At 39.9% G+C, this 24374-nt stretch overlaps 1 protein-coding gene across 1 annotated transcript in view; it reads left to right on the top strand.

Moving 5' to 3' along the window:
- IMPG2 (interphotoreceptor matrix proteoglycan 2) overlaps positions 1–22790 on the top strand; it is a 75930-nt gene extending 53140 nt beyond the window's left edge. Inside the window, exons 6-20 of the mRNA XM_066622269.1 lie at positions 1898–1947; positions 2732–2817; positions 3907–4068; positions 7161–7219; positions 7366–7383; positions 8789–9033; positions 9447–9511; positions 12229–12588; positions 13897–15222; positions 16123–16342; positions 16796–17006; positions 17472–17660; positions 19621–19819; positions 20345–20424; positions 22751–22790. Of these exons, the coding sequence (XP_066478366.1) occupies positions 1898–1947; positions 2732–2817; positions 3907–4068; positions 7161–7219; positions 7366–7383; positions 8789–9033; positions 9447–9511; positions 12229–12588; positions 13897–15222; positions 16123–16342; positions 16796–17006; positions 17472–17660; positions 19621–19819; positions 20345–20424; positions 22751–22790 (3310 nt within the window). The remainder of the gene's footprint in view (positions 1–1897; positions 1948–2731; positions 2818–3906; positions 4069–7160; positions 7220–7365; positions 7384–8788; positions 9034–9446; positions 9512–12228; positions 12589–13896; positions 15223–16122; positions 16343–16795; positions 17007–17471; positions 17661–19620; positions 19820–20344; positions 20425–22750) is intronic.
- The last annotated feature ends 1584 nt before the right edge of the window (positions 22791–24374 follow it).

Raw genomic sequence — 24374 nt, 5'->3', positions numbered from 1 at the left:
GTAAACCACTTTGAGAACATTTTTGTTGAAAAGTGATATATAAATATTCTATAATAATAATTGAGATAGTTTTTATATGCAGTTATAGACTATCAAATATGTTGCTTATTTTAAATTCAGACTCACTAGTTAACCAGTTATGTTCAAATTTTTGCTGCATTATAGATATCTCCAAAATCTATCCTCAGGGCTGCAATGCTTGGACAGACCATCATATGATATCTTAGGCATTGGGATGATTTCTTTGGCACTGAAGGATCCCATTTCCCCCCTAGTTATAGCCATTCAGCAATATCTCTTTAAAAAATTATTTGAGATTTCCTCTCTGATTACATCACAACTTCACATTTCACAATCTTTACTTCACTGGTACAAGCTGAACTACACTTTTAAGGCTGTTTGAGACCTATCTCTGATTTGCTTATTATCTCACAGAAATCCTAATGGAATATCCATGCACATAAATATATATAGATATTTAAAATGCAGTCTCCCTTTCTCTCTTATTTCAGAAATACCATTGTTAATCTCGTATGTATTAAAGCATCACATAGCATGGCTTGCTGCTTCCTGAAAACACCGTCTTCTTTCAAATTCCACCTTTAAAAATTTTCCTTTTGTGTTGAATGCTTTAAAGATCCAGCCCTGATCTATTAAATTAATGGGAATACTTTCATTAATTTTGACAGATTGCACATTATGTGCAGATCACATTCCTGAAGAATTTGGAGAAAGAATTTTTAAGTGATGTGATCATTATGTAGTTGCCATGCTGGTATATTATCTGATTGTGCTCATGTACTTCCTCATGTAGCAGCTCATATGCTGCTATTCTTGATCCTGAGAGTACAATCCTAAATCCCACAGTGTTCAGTGGGGTTTACTCTTAATTAAGGGTGCAACCTTAGCATTGCTTCCTCCATAATATGTTGAATCTACAAGATGGCTTTTAGAAACATTTTTAAGGTTCTGTACTTGTGAAAATCTTTCCATTACATGTGTCATCCACTCAGCTTTTTCAAAAACAAGCCCATGAACTGAATCATTGAGCAGTCCAACAAGCTTCTTTTACATATACATGCCTATGGGTATAATTCCAAAAGTCATCCTTTGGGGTGTAAAATATTTTATCACATAGAAAAGTACTCGTATTTGGCATTAAGTTCCACTGATAACAGAAGCATTCCTCCAAGAAAAGTTTGGTTATTAAGCATGTGTGGTCAGTAATCAAATGTTTATTCTTTATGATTGTATCTTTCACATATCTTTGAGGCTGTGAAAGATTTCTACCAAAAGAAATTAACAAAATAATAAAGTATCTTAAAAGAGCTTCTAGTGTATAATGTACTAATTGATCATATTCAAAGCTCACTGATTTTCAGTGATGTTCTATTGAATTCATTAAATTATTGAATATGATAGTAGTGTGGATAAATCTTAATATGGAAATACCATCAAAGCAGGGCGAACACCTGAGGTCAGATTCCTGCCATTGCCCATGTCCCAACAGGGAGGAGGGACTGCTTAAAAGAGTCACCTGTCGCTTCTGTGCTTCTGCGCAAGGTGTTCATTCACTTGCCTTGTCGCAGCCAAATCCTTACATTCTCCCACACCATATGATGTTGGTAGGTACAATGGTAAGGAAGAGCATCAATTGCCACTCATATATTCATTATCAGTGCAGGGCTTACGCTGTGGGGAGAGACCAATTTCCCACCTTTCATATTTCAAGAGGACCCAACCTAAATCTAGCATTGCATCAAGTTGTATGCAGAGTACTTTATTATACCGGTTCTCAGTTTGGTTAAAGGATCCACAGAATAAATACAAGATTATTTTTGAAATAAAAATGTTAATCCCATTTTTATAACTTAATCTTTCTATTTTTGGTTTCCAGCTTTGGGGTGCCAACACCTTCTCCAGCTGGTGACGCTGCTACTTTGAAAGGTCTGTTCTTTGCTTGCATTTACATTACTCAGTAAATTGGTAAGAGGACTGATGCCTTTGATTATTACTTATAATCAGTATTTCCCAAACTGGGTGCCATGGCAAATTCACAGGGGTGCCATGGGATGTCCTCAGTGATCACTGGCTCTCCCTGGCATCGGCATTTCGGCTGACCTGGGGTCCCATGTGATTTTGTGTGATTGCCGCTGCAACATGGCGCCATGAAAGAAGGGCATTATTACCACAGTAAGTTTGAGAATTACTGATATATCGTTATGAATCATCCTGCTCCTTATAGGATTGCTGGGCTTCTTACATTCCTTTCCATGACACCTTCTGGGATTTCTTTGTCCTCCTCCTACTCTTGTGGAAGTCGGCACAGAGCTGCACCAAATACAACAAAATTAAAGCAGGGGATAGAACTTTCATGACAGAGGGCTATATTTCAACTGCTTCTGTAGCTTATGTTGCTCAATGGGATCCAAGTTTGTGCACTTCTGTTTCTGGCTTCTTGCCATATAATAGAATATAAAAGTACAGCAAATGCCTGAGGTACAGTTTACTGAATGGCAAAAGGCCAATATTTTAAAAACGTAAGCCAGTATCTTTAGTTTTTTTCACCATTATGTATGTGGTGGTGTGAAACAGAGGAATTAGCAATAGTCCATTCTAGCAAATATTAGAAAGTACTTAAAAGTCTGTAAAAGCTTAGTAGTCTAGCAAGCATTTAGTTGGCCATGGTGTGTATAAGTCAATTCACAGTACCTCTTGTTTTTCTCCTTAGATGCAGCTGCCAATGTTCCACCTCCTGATGTGGTCACAGTTGAGAGTCCTTCAGACAGCACCACTGATGAGGCTGAAGCCCCTGAAGTAAGTGCATTGAGCTCTTTGTTGAGACTGGCTTCAACTATTTAGACTTGCTATTTATTGCCACAGCAGTGGTAATAACTTCAATCAAGTCATAGTACCAGTAAGAGAAATTTCTCTAGTATTCAGGGTAGCTTCCAGAAGGCTGTCCAAGATAAGGATAATGTCCAAACTCTTATCCAGTGCCCAAAAGATGTATTTCTGATTCCACAAACTTCACACTCTCAATAGCTTTTATTTTGAAAGCTTCTGAAAATCTTGTCCATTGTTTTAAAGGATTGTCAGGTTTCAGCAGGGGTCTGCTCTCAGTTGTTGGCTGCTGTGATAAGTCCAAAGTAAAAGCCAGGTTGAGCAGCTCACAATCCAAGGAAAAAGAGAGAGACTTGCTGGGCAATTGTCAGTTTATAAAGAAAAGAAGCTGGCCAGGCCAATACAATGTAAGGTGACAAGAAAATGTCTATGAAGTCTACTCCTAGCAGCAAGTTGCTCAGACTGAGGCGGGAGCTCAGAGACTTGCAGTGTACAGGACTCCACTGGCCTATATAGCTCAGGCTTTCAGGTTTGCCCAAAATATTAGAATGCTGCTAATGCAGGAGTAAGATATCATAGTCCCTGGTTTGATACACCCAAAACCCTGGTGCCTTAAAGGGAAAATTTTTATTATGTAACCCAATGGGATTTTATTGACCTGTAAGAGAGCTGAAAATAATATAATCCTTCTCTCCACCATGATAGAATTTTCCTTATCAGACAATCAAAATACAGTTAACCTATATTTAGACTGTAATATTTCACACATTAAGAACTGGTCAGCAATGTTTTTTATTGTACTTACATACACACGAGCGTGCACATGTGTGCAACACATGAGTTCTCCTAATTATGTGTTTTATTGTTTGTTTATTTATTCGATACCCAAAAAATTATAAAACCTGTACAAGGTAACCTTGGGGGATAGAAATTAAGTAAAAAACAAATTATAGTAGAAACTTAGAGATATTAATTATAAGTAACCTGGAGGAGACATTGGACCAGTGAAGGGAAAGTTTCTAACCCTTGTTCACTAAATAACATTGTTTCATTTTTCCATAGCTCAATAATGAGATAAAGAAAGATGATGAGAAACTGGTGAAACCAGCTCATGAACAGGTGGTTGAATTCAGCATCCTTCTTCCTGAAGAGAAATACAGTAGTGAGCTGAGTGACCCTTTTACTGAAGAGTACCAGAAGCTTTCACAACAGTTTGTTTCTGAAGTAATCTCCTTACCTCTTAATTTTTACCGTGTATCTTGTGTCAAAGAGAGCATGTAGATGTGTCCTTTCTTCCTATTCCACTTTTTGATCCGAAGAGACCTACAAGGTAGTTCATAAATTTAAAATCACAATACAATGAGAACAATAGCCAAAGCTGACAGAATAGTTGCAGTTTCCCATCCATTTGTAAGAAAGGAAAAGTGTAACTATTAGCCCCCTTTTCCATCCCTAAAATGTTGCCGTTTCAGTTCTATACTCTGAGATACTCTAGCCATCTACATGTTACAAGAAATGCTTGGCTCCTGTTGTGTAATGTTAATTTAGTAATGTTAGTTAGTCCTGTTGAGTAATGTTTAGTATTCTGTGTTTAGAATATGCCAGAACATTATCATGCTCAGAACTCTTCCCCCTCCCCATCTCTCCTAGTGGGCAGCAAACAAATAAGTGAAGCAGGAATGGGAAATTTTTGAGTGTGACAGCATCACATATGCGTCTTCTTCAACTAAACATGACTAGGGAGATATGGGGAGAAGATGCAGGTTTATGGTGGCCGTCTGTTTCTCATATCAGGTGGTTTAGGCCTAAGTGTGCTTTCATATGAAGGAATTTTCTACTGTCAAGATTACACTTATTCAGAGATCCAGATACATACAAGTGACAAAGGCTCTGTGCTGCTACCCATGCTACCAGTACAAATAGCATGCTAGGAATGAATATAATTAAACCAGGTAACACACTCCAAGAGACTTGCTGTTCTGAGAAACCCCAATGCTGGTTGGGAAATATTTCTTGTGGTACCTTCCCAACTTGTGCTGTAATGCCACATAGCACATCATCCAATTATAAAGGAAGCTGCCATTTTGACATACTCAGGCAATTTACTCTAATCAAAATTCCAAGCTAATACGTCGTTTATTGTACCAAGTGCCAGCAAAGTGCTGTGGGTAGAGGTGATTGTTTCCACTGAGATAGGATTACAGCCCAAGCCTTACTGAATCGAATGGGTGTACTTCTGAGAAAAATTTTCAAACATCTCTAGCTATGGGATAACAAAATTACATTGTTTTAAAACATGTTTTAAAACATTCTTTGCATCGCGTACCCATTATCCTTGAGAGATATTTCAAACTTGGCTGTTTGATAGTGTTTCTTCTGCATCTTTTTAGATTGTGAGGCCTTTTGACATAGGGAACCATTTAATTATTTGATGTTGTATGTAAACTGCTTTGTGAAATTTGTTTGTTGCAAAGTGGTAACAACTATTCTTAATAATAATAGTCAACAGTCAACAAAACCTTTATTAGGCATAAACATTTGATAGGTGAAGACTCTGTACAGAAATCATAGAGAGAGTATAAACCTAAGTAGTACCCAAATATATGTATATGTGTGCACCTACGTGTACATGCAATAATAATAATAATACTTGCTGACAGAGGTTGGCACTGGGAGAAAATAGGCATATTGAGCATGCGGGCTTTTGGAATTCTTGGGTCTCCATCTGTCCACTGCTTTCTCACAGGTTCTGAGCTCATGAATGCAGGTGTGTTCATATTATTACCATAACTATAAACCTCTCCTCAAAATTGTTGCCATTTCTCATACTCTTACATCTGTTTATATTGTTGACTTCTTAATGGAGAACAATGGATTTATAAAATCAAATTTCTTGGGCCAGGTGATGGAATCAGGCCTGGGTGATGGAATCAATTATAAGGTGCTCTCAGATGGCCAATGGCCACCACTTTCCAGCATCCACTTTAGTCTTGGCCTGCTTGGCTGGTAATGCTAATATGTTCTCTCTAAACGCACCCTTGCCCAAAGGACTAGGACAGCTGCCGTTGCAAATTCCGTGAAATAATAACAAAAACAATATTCTATCCATCATACCTGAATCTTACCTTGGCAAACCCTGTTTAATCTATTGTACTGGGCTAGTCTTCTGCCAGGTAGTGATTCACTTGGGGAATAGATACATTCTTTCCTGTTGCCAAAGAAATCACTGCAGTTGCTTTACATGGACAGCTTAGGCCAGACGTATTAATTTTCCTATCTATGTGGCCAAGTTAGAGTGCCATACTACAAATGGAAGAAATGTCTGATCAGACAAAGACCACTTGGCATCCAGATTCTCCTTTCATCCTTTGCCTGGTTCTCTCTGTGCTTGGACAAAGACACCCTTCCTATTTAGCAGCACTTGGTTTTGATTCTGGGCTGCATGAGTTTAAAAAAGAGGAGGGTTTTTTTTTGCTGCAAAAAAACACACTTGAGAAATTGTTTTCTGGTTCCAAAGTGAATGCAAAGATGGCTTGTTTTTTCTTCCTTTGACCTTCTATATGAAAATGCATAATGATGTTTTAATTCACGAGTGTTTCTACTCCCAAATACCTCCCCAACCTCCCCCAGACTACATCATCAAGCAATGGATTTTCACGTCTGCTATTCCAATGCCAATATGCCAATATATCTACCAATTGTTTTCCTTCCAAGGAGCTCAGAGTAGTATTTTAGCCTTAAAACAATGCTGTGAGGTAGGTTATACTGACGTAGGGCCCAGTCCTATCCAACTTTCCAGCACCAATGCAGTCACGACATAGTTCTAAAGTAAGGGATCAAATGAACTCTTACCTTGAGGAGACATCTGTGACTGCCCTCCCACTACAGGATGCAGCACACACCCCACTGGAACAGCTGCATAGGTGCTGAAAAGTTGAATTGGATTAGGCCCTTATGTTGTCTAAGGCATCTTAGTTGACCAGGGATGTTGAGCCTGGATTTTCCTCTTCCAAGCTCAGTAATCTACTCAGTACACTATCTAACAGGTGACAGGGACACTTGTACAATCACACTTCATGTAGTCCTTTCACCATAGTAATGGATGGACAGTACAGTAAGTGAACAAATCCCATTTGCTTAGAGGTTTGGTTGTGGGAAAAATATTATGCTTGGAACAAAGGACTGTCCTTTAAGGAAAGCATCTGGAATCTCCACAACAAATGGATAACAAATGAACATTTGTTAAGTTCAAACATGAAAAAGTATAATTGGGAAATCAAAGGGACCTATCACTTTGGTCTCTGTTTTTCCTATAGATTGAAAATGCATATGAAGGACTGCCTGGATACAAGAATATTCAAGTAACTGAATTCAGGTATGAAGTTTTATATACCTCTAAAATGAATCTCTCATGTATTCCCTCCACAATTATCTGATGAGATGAAATATTTTAATTTCTTTATCTTCTTTTGTTCTTTTACTTTCTTATTCTAACTTCTTTTCCCTCCCTCTAACATTTAGGTCTTCTCAAGATGACAGGTAAAAGATACTCTTTTTGTCTTATTGACAGCTTATTAGCTTGCTATTGTATAATAAGATAAGTAATTTTCTGACAACAGACTAAAAAAATAATAATTAAAAAAAGTGAAGTCAACTTATGTCAGCAAGATATTGTTTGAAGGCTGTTGGCTTAAATGCACTCCAGAGTTTCTTAGTTTAGTCAGAAGTTGCCCTAAACTCTGGAATGAGTAGAATAAAATATTTCTCCAGTGCTCAAAAGCAACAACTTTCAAGACATTTTATAACATTACAGACTGTGATATCCAAGTAGCTGTGCCAGCAGTAGCCAGTTCATGACACTGCAGCAGACCCATTTGCAAGAACAGCAAGGAACTATTGTGACTCTGGAGAAAGTGAATTGAAATAGCTGATTGGTAGTTTATTGGCTTTAGGGACTTGCTTAGCAAGAGTAAGAGCCAAACTAGATGTGATTCCAAACCTGTCATTGGCCTTCTCTTCTTTGTTCTTTTTGTTAATAAAAGTCATGGCTCTGCCACACCCATTTGGATTAAGACTGTAGCATGAGAAAGGGAGGGGCATAACCCTTTCCCCTTATGCCCTAGTCCTAGCAAAGATCAATTTCTCCCTGAAGCTGATATTTGCCCCAGGAGAGGAACTGTGAGCTCAATCCTGAGCTTCATGCGCTGGCTTACCGCATGGCTGGATGCCCAGCCACCGGCACTCTGCAGTTGCATGGACTTCCCAGCAGCAGAGAGGTAAGCGGGGGAGGCGGGGAGGAGGTGGTCCAGGGAGGTGGGCGGAGAGGGCGGGGGAAGCATGCTGGGGGAGGGAGTGAGGCAGGACCAGTGGAGCTTGGCTCTACTGGATCCAAAGCCTCCATGTCGGGCTCGTCACCCAACATGGAGGCTTTTACCTCACCGCCGACCTTTTGGTTAGCGGTGAATCAAGTAGCCCCATTGTGGGTCTACTTCTTTTACCCGGGGGAAAGGGATGAAAGTCCCCTTCTCCTGAGGTGCCGGCCACAGCTGCCTTGGTGCACAGGATGTGGTGGCAGCCATTTTCGGTGCCACTGCAGCCGCGTGCCCCGGGCAGCTCAGGATTGGGCTCTGTGTCAGCACCAATAGCAGTTCCACTCCAAATAGCAGCTTTGGAAGAGAATGGGTTTTTGTCAACTTCCTTTCTTTCACTGCAACAGCTTTTAGCCAACAAAAAGGAGAAGATATCAAGAGATGTTCTCACATCTCTGATGTCCTGTTGAGTTTGGCCCGTAGATGGTTAAAATTCAGAACCAGATAGAAGTATCACAAAGAAATGTTACATGTGACTGGCAAAAAGTGGCCTATGACTAGGAGCTGGATCTTTGAAAAAAATAACATTGTACTGTCCAAGCTTATCTCTGATAGATCATTTCTGAAATTTTTAGTGGTGTGGAGGTGCTCTACACTGTAGCATTTGATGGGGAAGCCATCAGCAATGCCACCTGGGACCTGATTAACCTTCAGTCCAACAAAGTAGAAGACGTCTCCTTTATGGAGATTGAGGATAACCCAACAGTTGTTTACACAGTCAGTGATTTCCGACATTATATTGCTGAACTCCTTCATAAGAACTCTTTACCTGAGAACGCCTCGCTGATCTTGGATCCTGATTCTCTTCAGCTCATTAATGGTGCGTATTTTATTCAAAATCCTACGTTGATTCAGTTAACTAGTATTTAATCTTGATGTACTATAACAGTTATGCGATTATGACACATTAGTGTGATTAGGAAGTACACAGTTTATAAAGTGCACCCCTCAAGTGGCTCACGGAGAGAGTTGTTGGGCTGTGCAAACCTGCTCTGGATTTACTTCTTCTAGCAGTACATTGTTTAAATGTTAAATTTATATTACTAAATGTATATTGTTAACATTTTTTAATGAGCCAAGAGTTTAAATTAGTACATGGGGTGGGGGAATAACAAATATGTCCTGAGTAAACTTTTTTTCATATGAGATTCCTCTTTATATCCCTTCTCATGAAGCAGTAATTGTAACATGCATGTGCTACCTGATAATCTTCCTTATCACTTGTCTTCACAGTAAAGGAAGTGACCTCTTCTATCACTGAGGACCCATATCAAATTACTGCTAAGCCCACTGATGAGGTAAAATCATTGCCTGAATTGACATCTTGTTCTAACAGCTCTTTGCTTCTCTGCTGCTTATTAAGGGCCCAGTCCTTTCCAACTTTCCAGCATCGCTGAAGCCACAATGCACTCCTGAAGTAAAGGAACAAATGTTCCCATACCTTGAGAAGGTCTCTGTGACTGCTCCCCCACTGCAGGATGCAGCACATACACCATTGGTACAGCTGCACTGCACTGGAAAATTGGATAGGATTGGGTCCTAAGGGCCCAATCCTATCCAACATTCCAGCACCAGTGCAGCCACAATAAGGGTGCAGCCACAATAACCTCCGACGTAAGGGACCAAATGTTACCATACTTTAAGGAGGCCTCTGTGACTGCCTCCCCACTACAGGATGCAGCACACAGCCCATTAGCACAGCTGCAGAAGCACTGGGAAATTGGATAGGAGTGGGCCCTAAATCATCTAGATAATGGGTTGAAATGCAAAAATTTCTTTTTAATTAAAATTGCTCTCAAATCCAAAATATTGTAACTGCATGATACTGATTTTACATTTATACAGATAGCTTTTATATTTGAATTCTTTTTGTACATTTATGAGACTGGTGTTAGATTACTGAATATGCTATGCAGTGGGCTCACAATATCCACGGATTTGGAAATCGTGGATTTGATCATTCGAAAGTTTCAAATCAACAGATTTAAGCCCATCTGTACCCTGAACCCACCTGGAGCTGTGCTCTAGTTGGGGCTGGAAGGTGATCTGAGGGCCAGGGAGGCTGCATGCAGCCTCCCTGACCCTCAGAATGCCCATTTCAGGCAAAAAAAAACCCCACCAAACGTGAAGTGACATTTTATACCCTCCTAAGGCTTTTGAGGCCCAGAAGCCTTTTATATATAATAGAGCATAATAATAAGGGCTTAATAATGTCACCAGGAGAAACCAGAAGTGCCTTTTTGTCCAAAATGGGCATTATGAAAGGTGGCCTCTCTGGCCCTCATAGCATCCTCTAGAGCTGGAACTATGCTTTGGTCAGGTTCAGAGGGTTTGGGGGTGCCCAAATCTGCAAATTTGAACATTCACTTATTTCTTTATCCTTGGGGGTTCCGGGAACAGAACCCCCACAGAAAATGAGGGTCCCCCATATTTCAGTTTTACAGAGTTAACTTTCTGTCCAATTAGTAACTAGTAAGTTTATTTTTTCTTCAAATGGCATGTGCAAAAAAATCAAAGCTTGCCAACATGCTATTAAATTTTTTCTAAGTTAAGCATGTTTACTCTGAAGTCTCTTTCTGTTCAATGAGGTTTACGCCCAGAAAAGTGCGCATAGGCTTGCAGCCTAAATATAGTTTACTATTCTGAGAATCTTTGAATTAATCAGATGCCATAAGAACATCTCTCTTCATTTAAATAAGTGATGAAGTGCAATTCTTGGCAGCTGCGTAGAAACACACCAAACATTTATGTTGAAAAAGTAATTGCTCCCATTTTTTGTGGTTATTTTAGTGCTTCCTTGTGCAAATTTCCTCTCATCTGCCTAGTATTTTATTTTCATAGTTTTGTTCCCATGTTTGAGACTTCTTTCAGTGTTCATTAATGATGTGACAGTAATTGAAATATGAAGGGTGGGAGTGTGACATTAGCTAAATCATCCATCTCCTTCAAGAGCCTAATTACATGTTACAGGCAAATCTATGTAATGAAATCCTAAATGCCATATAAATAATTTTCTAATAACTCTGTGAAGCACGATGTGCCTGAGAACTATGCAAGGAAGAAACGGAAGAGAAATGGAACAAGAAGTATTGCCAGTGGAGCCAAAGATATTCATAGTTAAGAGGAGAGACGTGGCAAGCCACTCCTTTCTGCTTCCCAAACTCCTTGATTCACAACTCCGAAACAACCCTCTCTCTTTACTGTGATGTTGCTAGGCAGGTCTTCCAATCCAGGTCCGTGTCAACAATCTACAACTTCCAACACAACAGTACAGTAGACATTTCAGAGACTATAATAGTAGTCATTTCAATGATGAGATGAGTGCTTGCTTCTCTATCCATGTCTTTCTGTCCAATCCTATCCAGCCCAGGAGCAGTGGCTCCAGATGGCTATCGCTGGATCCTGTGCTGGACCCTAGCAGGCTGAAGGTCTCCTCAGGATAAGGGGACATTAGTCCCTTTACCCTATGTAAAGCCCCAGGCTGCTCAGTGGGACTTCTCAAGTCTGCACCTGCTAAATTACTGGCACAAACTCAAGAAGCCCAAGTCTGATTTCCAAGAGCTTCCAAGTCCGACATGGGGGATGGGATTAGGTAGAGGAAGGCTTCACTGGTCCCATCCCCTCCCGGGCCTGTCCCTTCTCCTTTTGCACCTTTCCCCAACCAAGAAACACCTCCCTCTGCCCTCCCACCACCTCCACACCACTCGGCGCTTACCTCCTCTCTGCTGGCACCATTTACATCCAGGGTGGCACAAATGTACCTTACAGCACATTTGCAACACCCATTGCCAACAGTGGAGTTGCAGCGATGGCGGTAGGGCACCATAGGATTGGGCCGCCCAAGTATTTGGGGGCTACTGGGACAGGGCAAGCTTTGGTGCACTTCACAGGCCAGTTCACACATGGCCACGGTGTTGGTTGTTCATGCACTCGAAAGTGGGAGTGAGCTTTGGGCCATACCAATATCAGCCAATATCATCATCATGCTTATAACCATCATGATTGTATATTTTAGGATCGTATTGTAGTATCGGAATGGCCCTCTGCAGATGAATCAACTGTGAGCAACATCTTGCCACTTGATTTCACCAGACCAGGTTTCATCTTTGATACTGAACAGTTCAATGGCAATGAGGTCTGGTTAAGACCAGTTTCTGAAAGCAACTTCAGTTCAACACCAAAAGTAACTTTTCATTCAAAAGATGGTATCACTGTTCCTCCAGATGATCTACTTTTTGTGGATGAAAAACACAAGCTGCATTCTTTCACACCTTCAGTATTAGAGACTGGATCCCCTGTGGATGAGAAGAGCATTTCTAATTTGTTTTCATTAGATGATGGTAAGTTATTTCATCTTACACAACACTGTTATTCAGTGGTATCTTAGAAGGATTTTCTAAATCTGCTTGTAGGTATGATGTGACTTTTCATTTCAAAAGCATGTGGCAGGGTCTTTTCAGTAGTTTCCCCAGAAACAGAAATTCCCTGTTGAACCTTGGGACCAAGTGATATTTAAGAAATACATTAAAGAGTTCTATTTAAAAAGTCAGTACAGGTCGTCCCTCATTATCCACTGGGTTCCATTCTGGAACCCCAAGTGGATAAAAAAATTCATGGATTAAAAAACAGTGGAAAAATAGATTTAAAGTCACACCAGGTTTCTTGCCCCTCCATTGCTCCTAATGGAATAAGGTTTTGCCTTGACATCCACAGGGATTTGATTCTGGGACTCCCTGCTGGTACCATAAAATGTGTTAAATAAAAGCAGTTTTAAAAAATAAAAAGTGCGTCCCTTTACAATTGTGGTTTAAAAACAGCATTTCTTACTGTTGTAGAAAGGCAGTCAGCAATTAGAAATGCAAAGGACCCCCTACCTTTGACTGGCTCAGCTGAAGAATGGAATAGTCATTTGCATGACTGTCTCTCTACAACAGTAAGAAAAACAGTTTTTAAAATTGTGATTTTAAAGGGATGCATTTTTCCCCTTCTCCAGGGATCAGCACATTCCTTCTCATTTGCAGTGACCATTTGTGTTGAGTCAAATTCCTGTATAAAAAATTCCTGCATACCAAGATTGGACCTGTATGTATTTTTACTTGCCTCATTGATTGTAACTTTACAGGTATCAAAGCTTTTATGTATAATATATGATAAAGGGCATTCCTTGAAATTGCTTTCTATTTTAGTGAATTTTTCTTTTCATTTTAGTGTACATGTTATTGCTTTTTTATGCTGAGGAAGAAAGTATAGAATTGAGCTATAAGTAAACAATAGATACAACCAGGGGATTTGAATACTGTGAGGGAGAAGTGGGATATAAATTTGTAAGTAAGTAAAGTTGTTGAATACTTGTGTTGCTGGTAAGTACAAGCATGGCAGTTACTAGTTAAGATACCCTTGTGTTGTCAGGTGTTTGCACAGGTTGCTTCCTGTTTTTGGCACTGGTTTGTTGAGGTGCAAAGAGGGGAAGCTATCTGCATTTTCAGAAGCATCTAGTCTACCTTCATTCCTGGCTGTGCACAAGGATGGGTGTGCCCTAATTTAAGAATGAAAAAGAGATTATGCTCTTAACTGGAATAAAACCAAAATAATGTTTCTTGGGCAACTCACGCAAATAACATCCAATAAGATGAACTTGGAACAGCTGTTTAATGTTGCATTGGTTTGACTTTTAGATCTCAAGGATGCTAAGGAGTCAGAAGGTTTGCTTTTGCCTTCAAGTCCTACCCCACACTCTGTGCCAGAAGAGTTATCGCCCACAAGTGATTCTGTGATTCCTCTCACATCTATACTACCAGTAGCCTCTGTATCACCCATAAAGCCTAGTAGTGAGGAAGTGATATCTGTAAGTTATGTAGAAGAGGATACTTCGCAATCTCATATATATGTGGAAGGAGATAATGTTTATGACTATGGCTCTGGTTCAGGACAGGAGCCACCCTCAGACATATGGCCTTGGGATAGACCTACATTGGAGACAGAAGGGTCGGGTATATATGATTACAAGGAAACAAATTTTATATGGACTTCCTCCAAGGACTATGCAGCTACCAGTCTTCTACATGAAGCGATCTCCCTATCACCTCTTGAAATAGAAGACTCCTCAATAGAAAGTGTTCTTACTACATCCACTGAAATGTACAACATAATACAACTGGGGGATTTCAGTGAAGATCATCAAATCATTTATGAAACAGAACAGTTTCCCACAGACCATCCACTTATAACTGTTACAGAGAGACTTCCAGAGAGTAGCTCTCCATGGTCTGGACTAGTGAAACCAGAAATAATTTTTACAGCAACTCCTTCTATAGAAAGTTCAGTGGATCATTTTACAGTGGGACATCAGATCCCTGATTCAACAGCCCAAGAAGCTTCTGGGTCAATTGCTCTGAAACCTATTGTTACTCTTTCTGCTGAAAGTGCCACCCATCAACCTGCAGACGAAGTCACAGTAGCATCAACTGCTTTTGATGTTACAACTAGAGGACCTTATTTAATAAGGACAACTGGTTCTGAGGATTTAATTGAAGACTTCAGTACAACACGCAGCACTACTCCTCCTGGTAGCTTTGAAAGTGTAGTGAGCTCTTCTGCAACTGTAACAATAAAAGAGTATTCTGTTCATGTCCTCTCTGACATGCCGACTACACAACCCACAATATTTCAATCTACAATTAAACCAACTGAACTGAATGAAGACTTGATCACAAAAAAAATGGAAGTTACGGAAAAACATTATATAGACACCACATATCATCACCCTGAAATGAATCAGGAAGGCAGGAGCATGACTGACAGCCTGTTGGAGCTGTCTACATCTGCCCACTCCACAGAGATGGCTAGTGTAGCTGGAGCTACTCATGAAGATCGTAGCAATGTTACTGTCCCCGCACGTGCTTTAGTAGTATTCTTTAGCCTTCGAGTTACCAACATGATGTTTTCAGAGGACTTGTTTAATAAAAATTCCCCTGAATATAAAGCCCTGGAACAGCGATTCTTAGAACTGGTAAGAAAAAAATTTATATTCCAGCGTTTTTACCACCTGCTATTAAGAAGGTTTTCAGGATGTGAGCAACCAACACAGACACAATGTTTTGCAACTCAGTTACATTTCATGTTTACATACTGTAGTGGTCATTGTATTTATTTTGTATTGTTTTTGGCAGGTATTCCCCACCTTTGCATCATTCAGTGCCTAACATGGCCTAGGATAAATGCTTTGATTCAGTGATCCAGATTTACCTAGGAAAACAAAGCACTTCAATAGCGAAATTTTGAGTTCCTCCTCTTTATATTGAGATGAAGTACTGTATGTACACATTTGAAGTAAAAGAAATCATTTAATGAAATTGTGGCAGTGATATATTCCTGTAAATTACCAAACTTTGATCATCAATTCTGATATTGGTCAGATAGTATGCAATCTTAGGGTAGATTCAGATAAATGTTTTTCCCAATGTGCACTGACTTTTGCAGTCAGAAGAGACAATCAAACAGATTTAGGGTGCAATCCTGTCCACCCGCCCAGGAACGTCTTCTTCCCATCTCCTCCCTGCCCCTCTGCATTGGCGCAGCCATGCCGATGTAAGGCGCTTGGAGGAAGCCAGTGCGGAGAAGCCTTGCACTTCTCTGAGCGCCGGCCTGACTTCCTCCTGAGGAGGCGTAAACGTGCCTTATGGGCACCTACCTGGTGCCGGCACAAGGAACTTGCACCAAGTCAAGGACTGGATTGCTCCCTTAGTTTGTAATTGACATTGCATGGTAACTGTAAAAGTGGAAGAAAACAGTGAAAAAATTGGTCACCTGAATTCACCTTTTGGGTTTAAAGTGGCAAAATAGACTTGATTATATATGAAGAAAAAATATAATTGTCACTTGTATATATATGATTTCTTCTGTATTATAGCTGGTTCCTTATCTACAGTCCAATTTAACCGGCTTCCAGAATCTGGAAATTCTGAACTTCAGAAATGGCAGTATTGTGGTGAACAGCAGAATGAAATTTGCAAGACCTGTGCCTCGAAATGTCACTAACGCCGTGTACATGATTCTGGAAGACTTCTGTAACACTGCCTATCAGACCATGAACCTGGCAATTGACAAGTATTCCCTTGATGTTGAATCAGGTATCATAAGGAAAGAGTATTGTTGCCCTTCAGCTCCAGTTCCATAAGGTAGACATGGGACATTGCCTAAGCTGAGCCATTGCCTAAGCCCTAGTGAATTCATGGTAGAGATGGGATTTGGACAGAGGGCTTCCTGGTTCACACTCACCCAGTCATTGCCACTACAGCACATCAGCTTTTATTTTCTCAGATTTCTCAGCTTCTCTGGTCAGGACATGATTTTGATAGATTTACTGAATTGTCCAAATTTTAAAATGTTCAACTTAACAGGTGTAAATCAATGATTGATATTCTGGTCTAGCACAGACTCAGTGTATAGAGTAGACATTATCCTGGATAACACAGAACCAAAACTTTTTAGGTTAGTTTTTACAGTAGAGAATGAACAAAATGTCTACTGTAAAGTAAGATGCAGCAGGAACTGTCCAGTTTGTATTCTCTCTTTGTCCATAGGAGATCAAGCTGATCCTTGCAAGTTCCAGGCATGTAATGAGTTCTCGGAATGCCTAGTGAACCAGTGGAGTGGGGAGGCTGAGTGTGTCTGTTACCCTGGTTATCTAAGCATTGAAGGATTGCCCTGTAATAGCATTTGTGACCTGCAGCCTGACTTTTGTCAAAATGATGGGAAATGTGATATAATTCCAGGACAAGGTGCAATATGTAGGTAAGTGAACATTTTTTCTTATTGTCTTTCAGATACGGAAATTGTAAGCCTTGACCTACCTATATACCTTCAGTATTTGTTATTGTTTCTTAAATGATCAGAATAGTTCCTTGAAGTATGAAAAATCCAACTACAGAGAGTAGTTGCAACTCTAGATATTTTCTCTCCACATTCCTAATGTCATTACACATTGGCTGTTTAAACCTGCCTACTAGCTTCCTTTATGCCTCCTCAGACACTTGAATTATGACCAGTCATAGCATGCAACTCAAAAGCTTGCTGCTTCCTATTTTGTGGTTTCTAGTTGGGCCTAATAAAGATATTGCTCTATTTTGGCTTTTTGAATGTCTTAGTGCTTCATTCAGCTGGTGTTTCATGTGAATTTCTCATCATTTCAGGCTGATAACATAGTCACTATCCTTTGTTTTTCTATATCACTTCCTTGTTGGCATGGATGGATGAAAGATGTCGTGTAGGTGAGAACTGGTGGTACAGAGGAGAGCACTGTGAAGAGTATGTCTCAGAGCCACTTGTTGTGGGTATTGCAATTGCTTCAGTGGCTGGCTTCCTCCTTGTGGCATCTGCTGTCATTTTCTTTCTGGCCAGGACCCTTCGAGAGCAGTATACAAAGAGTGAAATAGAGGACTCATTAGGGTAAGTGTCTGGTGGAGGTTTCTTAACACTGTATGCATTGTAGATATGGGAGGGAGCCAGGGCTCAGCAAGTGAACAAAACTGCAAGGGGCAAGTGGGTGAAGCATAGCCATATTTTATATATGACCATTGAACTGAAAGGGGTTTTGCTGAGCAAAAGTATGTTTTTTTAACAGCCCTCAGCTAACTCCCAGAAAAGGAGGAAGGAAACCTGTCTGGGAAGTGGGTGCCATCAAACATCAGCCTGGCTAAAAGTGAGAAGCATAGGAGTCTGAGAAGGAATAGGCATATTTAAAAATGGACATATTCCACTTTTCAGGTGATGCTTGGGCCCTTTATGATCAAAAACCAACTCAAGTAGTTAGAACCTGCTAGCTCCTGCAACAGGACCAAAGTCAATTCCAACCCTTCAGAAGATTTACAAGCTGATGAGAGGCTCTGTGTGAGCCAGGCACCTATGGCTGCAATTCTATATGCACTTTCCTGGGAGTTAGCCCCATTGAATACAGTGAGTCTTACTTCTGAGTAGGCAGGCATAGGATTGTGCTGCAAATAAATCCCCTAAAACAAAAACTGTTAGAAGAGTTCATGTAAACACAGGAAGCACCCAAAATGATCTGCTGCCTGAAGGTAGCAAATTCCTTTGCCCGCCCACCACAAATGTCACTGCCCACTCCTCCCTGCCTATGCACACACCTTCACTCCACACCAGAGCACGTTTGCATGCGCACTGTACCATCGTCAGCAGTAGCTGTGGCTTCTTGTAAAGTGACAGGAGGATCCTGGGTGCAGAATCTCTCTACTCCTAACACAGTGATTTTCAGCCTTTTTTTGTCTCATGGCACACTGACAAGGTACTAAAATTGCAAAGGCACACCATCAGTGTTTTGACAATTGACAAGGCACACTGTACTGCCAACAGGGGGCTCACATCCCCCAATGGCCCTATTAATAAATGAACTTCCCTCAAACTCCCACGGCACACCTGCAGACCATTCGCGGCACACTAGTGTACCACGACACAGTGGTTGAAAATGACTGTCCTAACATATTCTCCATCTGTCCAGTTTACAAGAAGAGGCAGGGGAGAAAAACCTTCAGCCTTATTCCTAAATACTCAGGAGAACACTCTGGAGAAGGCTTGCAGTCATAGCAAAGTTGGAGGAAGAGGTAATCCTCTTTATCCTGTTCATGCAGACTGGGGTAGGTGGCTGGGCGCAAATTACAGGGCACCCTATGCCAGTTTGCTGCCTCCCCCAACCTGTTGCTTAAAGTGGCCATTTTAGTCAGCCTTGTGGATGGGCTGTCTCCAAGTAAACTCTAGCAGATTGACCTGCCTGCTGGAGGCACTGCTTCACCTCTTCATACTTTATCATTTGTGGTGGCTGTATTACCAACAACTCTGTGGAACATTAATTAAAGGCCTTGGCTGCACTGATATGTGGAGGCATCTTTTGGCATTTGTTTGTTTGCTTATTTGTATCCAGCCTTTCCCTTTCAAGAATCAGAGCACTCAAAGCAGCAACGTTGGCTGGGAGTTTAAGGGCTCCGGGAGGTTGCATCCTTTGCCTCCCAAGATGAACTTAATGACAAGAAGAAAATTAGCTTGTCCCCAATTGTTAGAGGATGGAGAAGCTGCAGGCAGCTTGATTCTCCCTCCCTGCCTGAAGAACCCAGCTCTCACTACCAATTGCCCCGGAATAGGAGAAGAGAATGGACACCAATTCTGGTCTTTTCCCATTGACCAGAGTACAAAGGGATGCTGTTGTGTTAGATTATTGTAAGCTACTTTAGGAGTCATTTTGATAAAAAAAAAATGGAGTATAAATCTAAAAATAAATGGAACATAACCCAGCATATTGTCTGGAATGTCAGACAGCATTGTCAGTTCAACTTTGGGAGATTATTTACAAATATAGAAATAGATAATTTCAGATGTTTGCATATATGTCCTCTTATAGGCAGGGGGATAGCCTCTCATCCATTGAAAACGCAGTGAAATATAACCCAATGTATGAGAGTGATGCTACAGGATATAACCACTACTATCGGAGATATCCACAGCTTACTTCTTACAGCTCAACCAGTAATGAAACATCCACTGAGTACAGCAGTGAGGAGATCAGGCACATTTATGAACACAGTGAACTCACTAAGGAGGTAGGAATTTTCATCTACATTTTGATTTTTATCCTATTAATACATAAAGTCAGTGCGAAATATGAAATCAAATTTTGCTAAAAGCATTGCTGAAGGTGTTGAAAATATAAAATATATTGCATGTTGTGCTGTTCTGTTTTGTACCCAGTTCAAAAACATATTTATTTTGAAATGCATGATGATCCATGGTGAAACAGGTCTTCTGAAAGGAATGCAATGTTTGGTGACCAAATGTCCATTCATTTTACCAATTTTAAACAAAGGGCAAGTGACAGTCAGTTGCCCAAGAGTGATCAGGAACAAGTATCTGCTGACCTTGTTTCATGTCCTCTTTATATCATGGCAGGTTAGATCTTCAGGAAGTGAATTGGAAAAAAAAATCAAACTGTACTAATATGTATAGTTTTGGATCGCCATTTTGAGATAAAGTTGAAAATACTTTGTTTTTATTTAATATTACTGTGTTTTTCTGTTTTACCTGTTTAACTATGTTATGTAGCAGTTGTATTTCTTCTTGCATTATAGGAAATTCAAGACCGAATACGGATTATAGAACTTTATGCCAAAGACCGGCAGTTTGCAGAGTTTGTAAGACAACATCAAATGTGAGTCAGATGTTGTCTTAAATAATTTTGCAGATTTCCTTCATCTTAACCTGTTCATTGTGTTCCATTCAATCCATTCATTTTCAGAAAAAAAACTGCTTCACAGCATATTTGCAGTTCATAATAATTTTTTTAAACATTTGACTTTTGTCCAGTACAAAAGGTTCCAGGGATCAACTGAGTTACTGTATTTTAGAGGGCAAAGGAAAGAGCAAGTACAAAGACCTTCATGATTTTACAACACGTAGATGTTTAACATAAGGTAACACTAAGTTAGTATTGTTAGTGCAGAGTTAGTATTAGGTCAGTTAAATTTCTTTCATTAAGAAGAAATTCGTTTGCAGTTCTATTAGAAGTATTTCCCCCCAGTTATTTATATTTCATTGTGGTCTTAGATATTGTGGGATATGGTGCAGAGGGCTGCAGATGAAAGGAAGAGTTGGTGTAAATCATGCTTCCTCTTGCACAAGCAGAAGTGACTTTGCAGAGTTTGCTTTTTCCAGCATGATTGGCCACGAGCACCTGACTGGGAGTTGTTAGATAAACTCATAAGATACTAGATAAATTTAATTCCAAAAAGACATTCAGGCAAATGATGAGACAGATGCAAGGAGAAAAGCAGAAAGTGCGATGAGGATGAAGAACTAGGGAAAGGCTTTCAGACCCAAGGAGCAAAGAAGAACACAGGGTAACAGAAAAAGAATGGATGTGTAGGACTTAAAATGTACTTATTAATATGTACTTTGTTGCATGTGCAAAATTTGCTAGCAGGAAGGGGAAGTTAATATAGGACAGGAAAGGGCAGTGGTTAATAACACAGGCCTACACACAATTTGTTGTAAAAGTTAGACCTATTCTTGGGTATATTTGGGGTGCTGAATCCAAAAATGGCATTGGTTTTGATCAGTTGGCTCCACTTTTGGGGTGATGGCATAGCCAGCTTCTATGCTGTTTCAAGCAGCTTCCTCATGAGGAAGCCATGGTGTGAGCATGAGGAAGCTGTTTGAATCAGCATGTAAGGTGGCTATACTGTGCCCCCCAAACTAGAGCTAATTAGGCAAAAGCAATACCATTTTTGCATGTAGCACCACAACAATATGCTAACTTTGTTCAAACATCCTTGGCAACTAAAAAAAGATTTTCTTTGTAGGCCTGTGTAATAGTAGGATGAGAAAATGGTAAAGGTACTTTGGGCTCCAAGAGGCCTATAGTTTTCTATAGTGATATAGTGACTCAAGGAACAGTAAGTTAGTGGCATGAGTTCTACAAGACCATTGCTGGCTGTTAATATTGTGAAGTCTCAAAACGCTTGTTGCGACATGTACAAATTTCAAGGAAAAATTTTAGAAAACCAAAGAAGCTCAAAGTCATTTGATATAGATACATACATAGAGATTTATATACCACCTTTCTCTGTTTTTTAGATACATTCAGAGCAGGCTAGTCTAAACCACAATTTTTCAATGGGGTTTTTACTATATGTTCTGTGAAGATTCACAAACCCCACAGATATTGCCTTCATAGTATGGTCATCTTTTCTGGCTGCAAACCATTGAGCTTCAACAGGAATCGTAAATCTGTCCTTGAGGACAGATCATCAGGGTTGTTTCTGTTCTTGCCGGCTAGCCTTTGCATATGCCCCCACACCCTCACTGTGGTATTAACTCATTAGCAATTCTGTTTCCACAGAACAAGGAAGGAACAGGTTGTTTACTCACCTCCTGCTCAAGGGTACCGTGCTACTCAAAAGATTTCAGGATCTAATCTTTTAGTACACAGCACAATACTTTTCAGTTCTGACCACAAGCAACTTACTGAGGCTGTGTAATCACATGTATTAATAATTTGATGTGAATATAAAATTTTCCCCAAATTCAATAATTCATTAGAAGTCCATGACACTCTAACTAAAGCATAGATGAAGATTATTGTTGTAATTGTTTATGGACAGATCTGAAATTTGCAGTTTCAAGTCCTCTTATTTTAACTTATCCCTTCACATGTTAGAGAGTTAATTGCCCAGGATATTGTAGAACTGAGACCTTCATAAATCATCACCAAAAATTCATCACCAAAAACTTTTTTTCAGATCTGTCCAAAGATGCTGAAAAAAAGTCTCAATGGCTTTAAATATCCATTTGATTTTGCTTAGCTTGGAGTTTGTGGTGATGGATTAATAAGGTCTTAGTTCTACAGTATCCTGGGCTTTCAATATACTGTCTTTCTAACATGTGAAGGGATAAGTTAAAATAAGAGGACTTGAAACTTTTTTCAGCATCTTTGTTTAAGACTAGCTAATATTCAGTAGTTTTTCCCTTTAAAATAGGAGTTTGAAAGCTGTCAGAAACCCAAATCCTACAAGTTAGTCCTCCTTGAATTCTGCAAATTCAACAAGGTAATGAATTAAGAACCTGTCATCGCTACTAGAATGTAATGTCTGCTATTGTTGGTGCTAGGAAATTGCAAATTTGTCATGTTAAAACTGTTGGAATCTCACTGCAGTCGTTGTTCTAAAGCCCATCTGTTTGACACCTGTGATGGAAATCCACTAGAGTACTTTCTCATTCTATATTATATTTGCCCATAACATTTATTCTGTAAGCCTGCCCCTTTTCCCCCCAAAATCTCTTGAACTTATAGTTTAGGAGGGATGTTACAATTCAATGAACTGCAAAACCATTAACTGTCTGGCAGCCCAATCCCATGCATGCCTACCCAGAAGTAAGTCCCTTTAGAGTCAATGGAGCTTACTCCCAGGAAAGTGTGGATACGATTGGGCTGTCACTCAACAGAAGGCAAAACTGGGTGATCAGATAATCGAGCAGCTCATGAGGAAGCTGCTTGAACCATTCACTAATGAGGCTAGACTATATCTTCAAAATTAGACATGATAGGGCAAAACTGATGCCATTTTTGGAATTGGTACCCCAAATTCATATCAAATTCCCATAAAGTTTGGGAAAAACTTTTCTGACCCTCAATTTTGTAGGCCTGTGTAATGGGACTTACTACTGGGTAAGTCTGGGTAGGATTGCAGCCTAAGATTGTTAAAAATGTTCCTTCTTGATGATGTTGCTTCCAGTCATGACATCACTTCCGGTGGGTCCTGACAGATTCTCATTCTAGAAAGTGGGTCCCAGTGCTAAATGTGTGAGAACCACTGTAGTAAAGGAAATGTAGCACTTTTTTCTGATTAAGGGTCTATCTGAGTGTGTATGTGGATATGCACCCATTTACATGGTAAAATAAAAACACAAGAATTTTAAAATCTTTAAAAATAGTTCAAAATTGCTGCACACATTGGGGTAGTGAATCGTGGTAAAATATGCTATTTGTCAGACTCTTGATGACAGTTGAACCAACATTTTCACACTTCTATGGCTGCAGTGATAGTGATGCTTCTGGGAGCTTGTTCTAGCTCTTTCAGTGTTTATTTTGCATTTTTTAAAAGTGAAAACGAAAAATCAGCTTACTAACCAAGGTGACAGTTGTAGGACACAAAAAATGAATTTGCATAGCAAAGGACAGTTCTACAGTAGTGCCTCTTAGTATTTGAATCATCTCTATACAGCTTTTGCCAAGAACTGAAATAATCACTTTTGTTTATTTTCCTTCAGGAAGTTGCTTTAGAAACCGGATCCATTAGAAAGATCATGGGAGATGAAGATGGACCTCGTGGCCGCAGAAATGAGGCACAGATGTGGCTGCAAAGTTACTTATAGTCTTTTCAGTGGACTGCATGGATCCCAACTGCTCTTGGATGGATTCCATTGTCCTCTAAATACATGGATAAATGTAGGAAAGGTTGTTTATTATTGGATTTTCTAAATGCAGCTGAATGTCACGGGAGTTGATTGGAAGCTGCAAAGGTTATGACAGTCAGTTGCTCTTACTTGTAACCAGAGCCAGATTTTAATTAAATGGACATTGACCACTCTGCAGTTATTTTT

This window comes from Tiliqua scincoides, chromosome 3 (genome assembly GCF_035046505.1).
Source record: "Tiliqua scincoides isolate rTilSci1 chromosome 3, rTilSci1.hap2, whole genome shotgun sequence".
Taxonomy (NCBI): domain Eukaryota; kingdom Metazoa; phylum Chordata; class Lepidosauria; order Squamata; family Scincidae; genus Tiliqua; species Tiliqua scincoides.
Note: the sequence above shows the minus strand (reverse complement) of the source record. Positions and strands in the feature narration are given on the sequence as shown.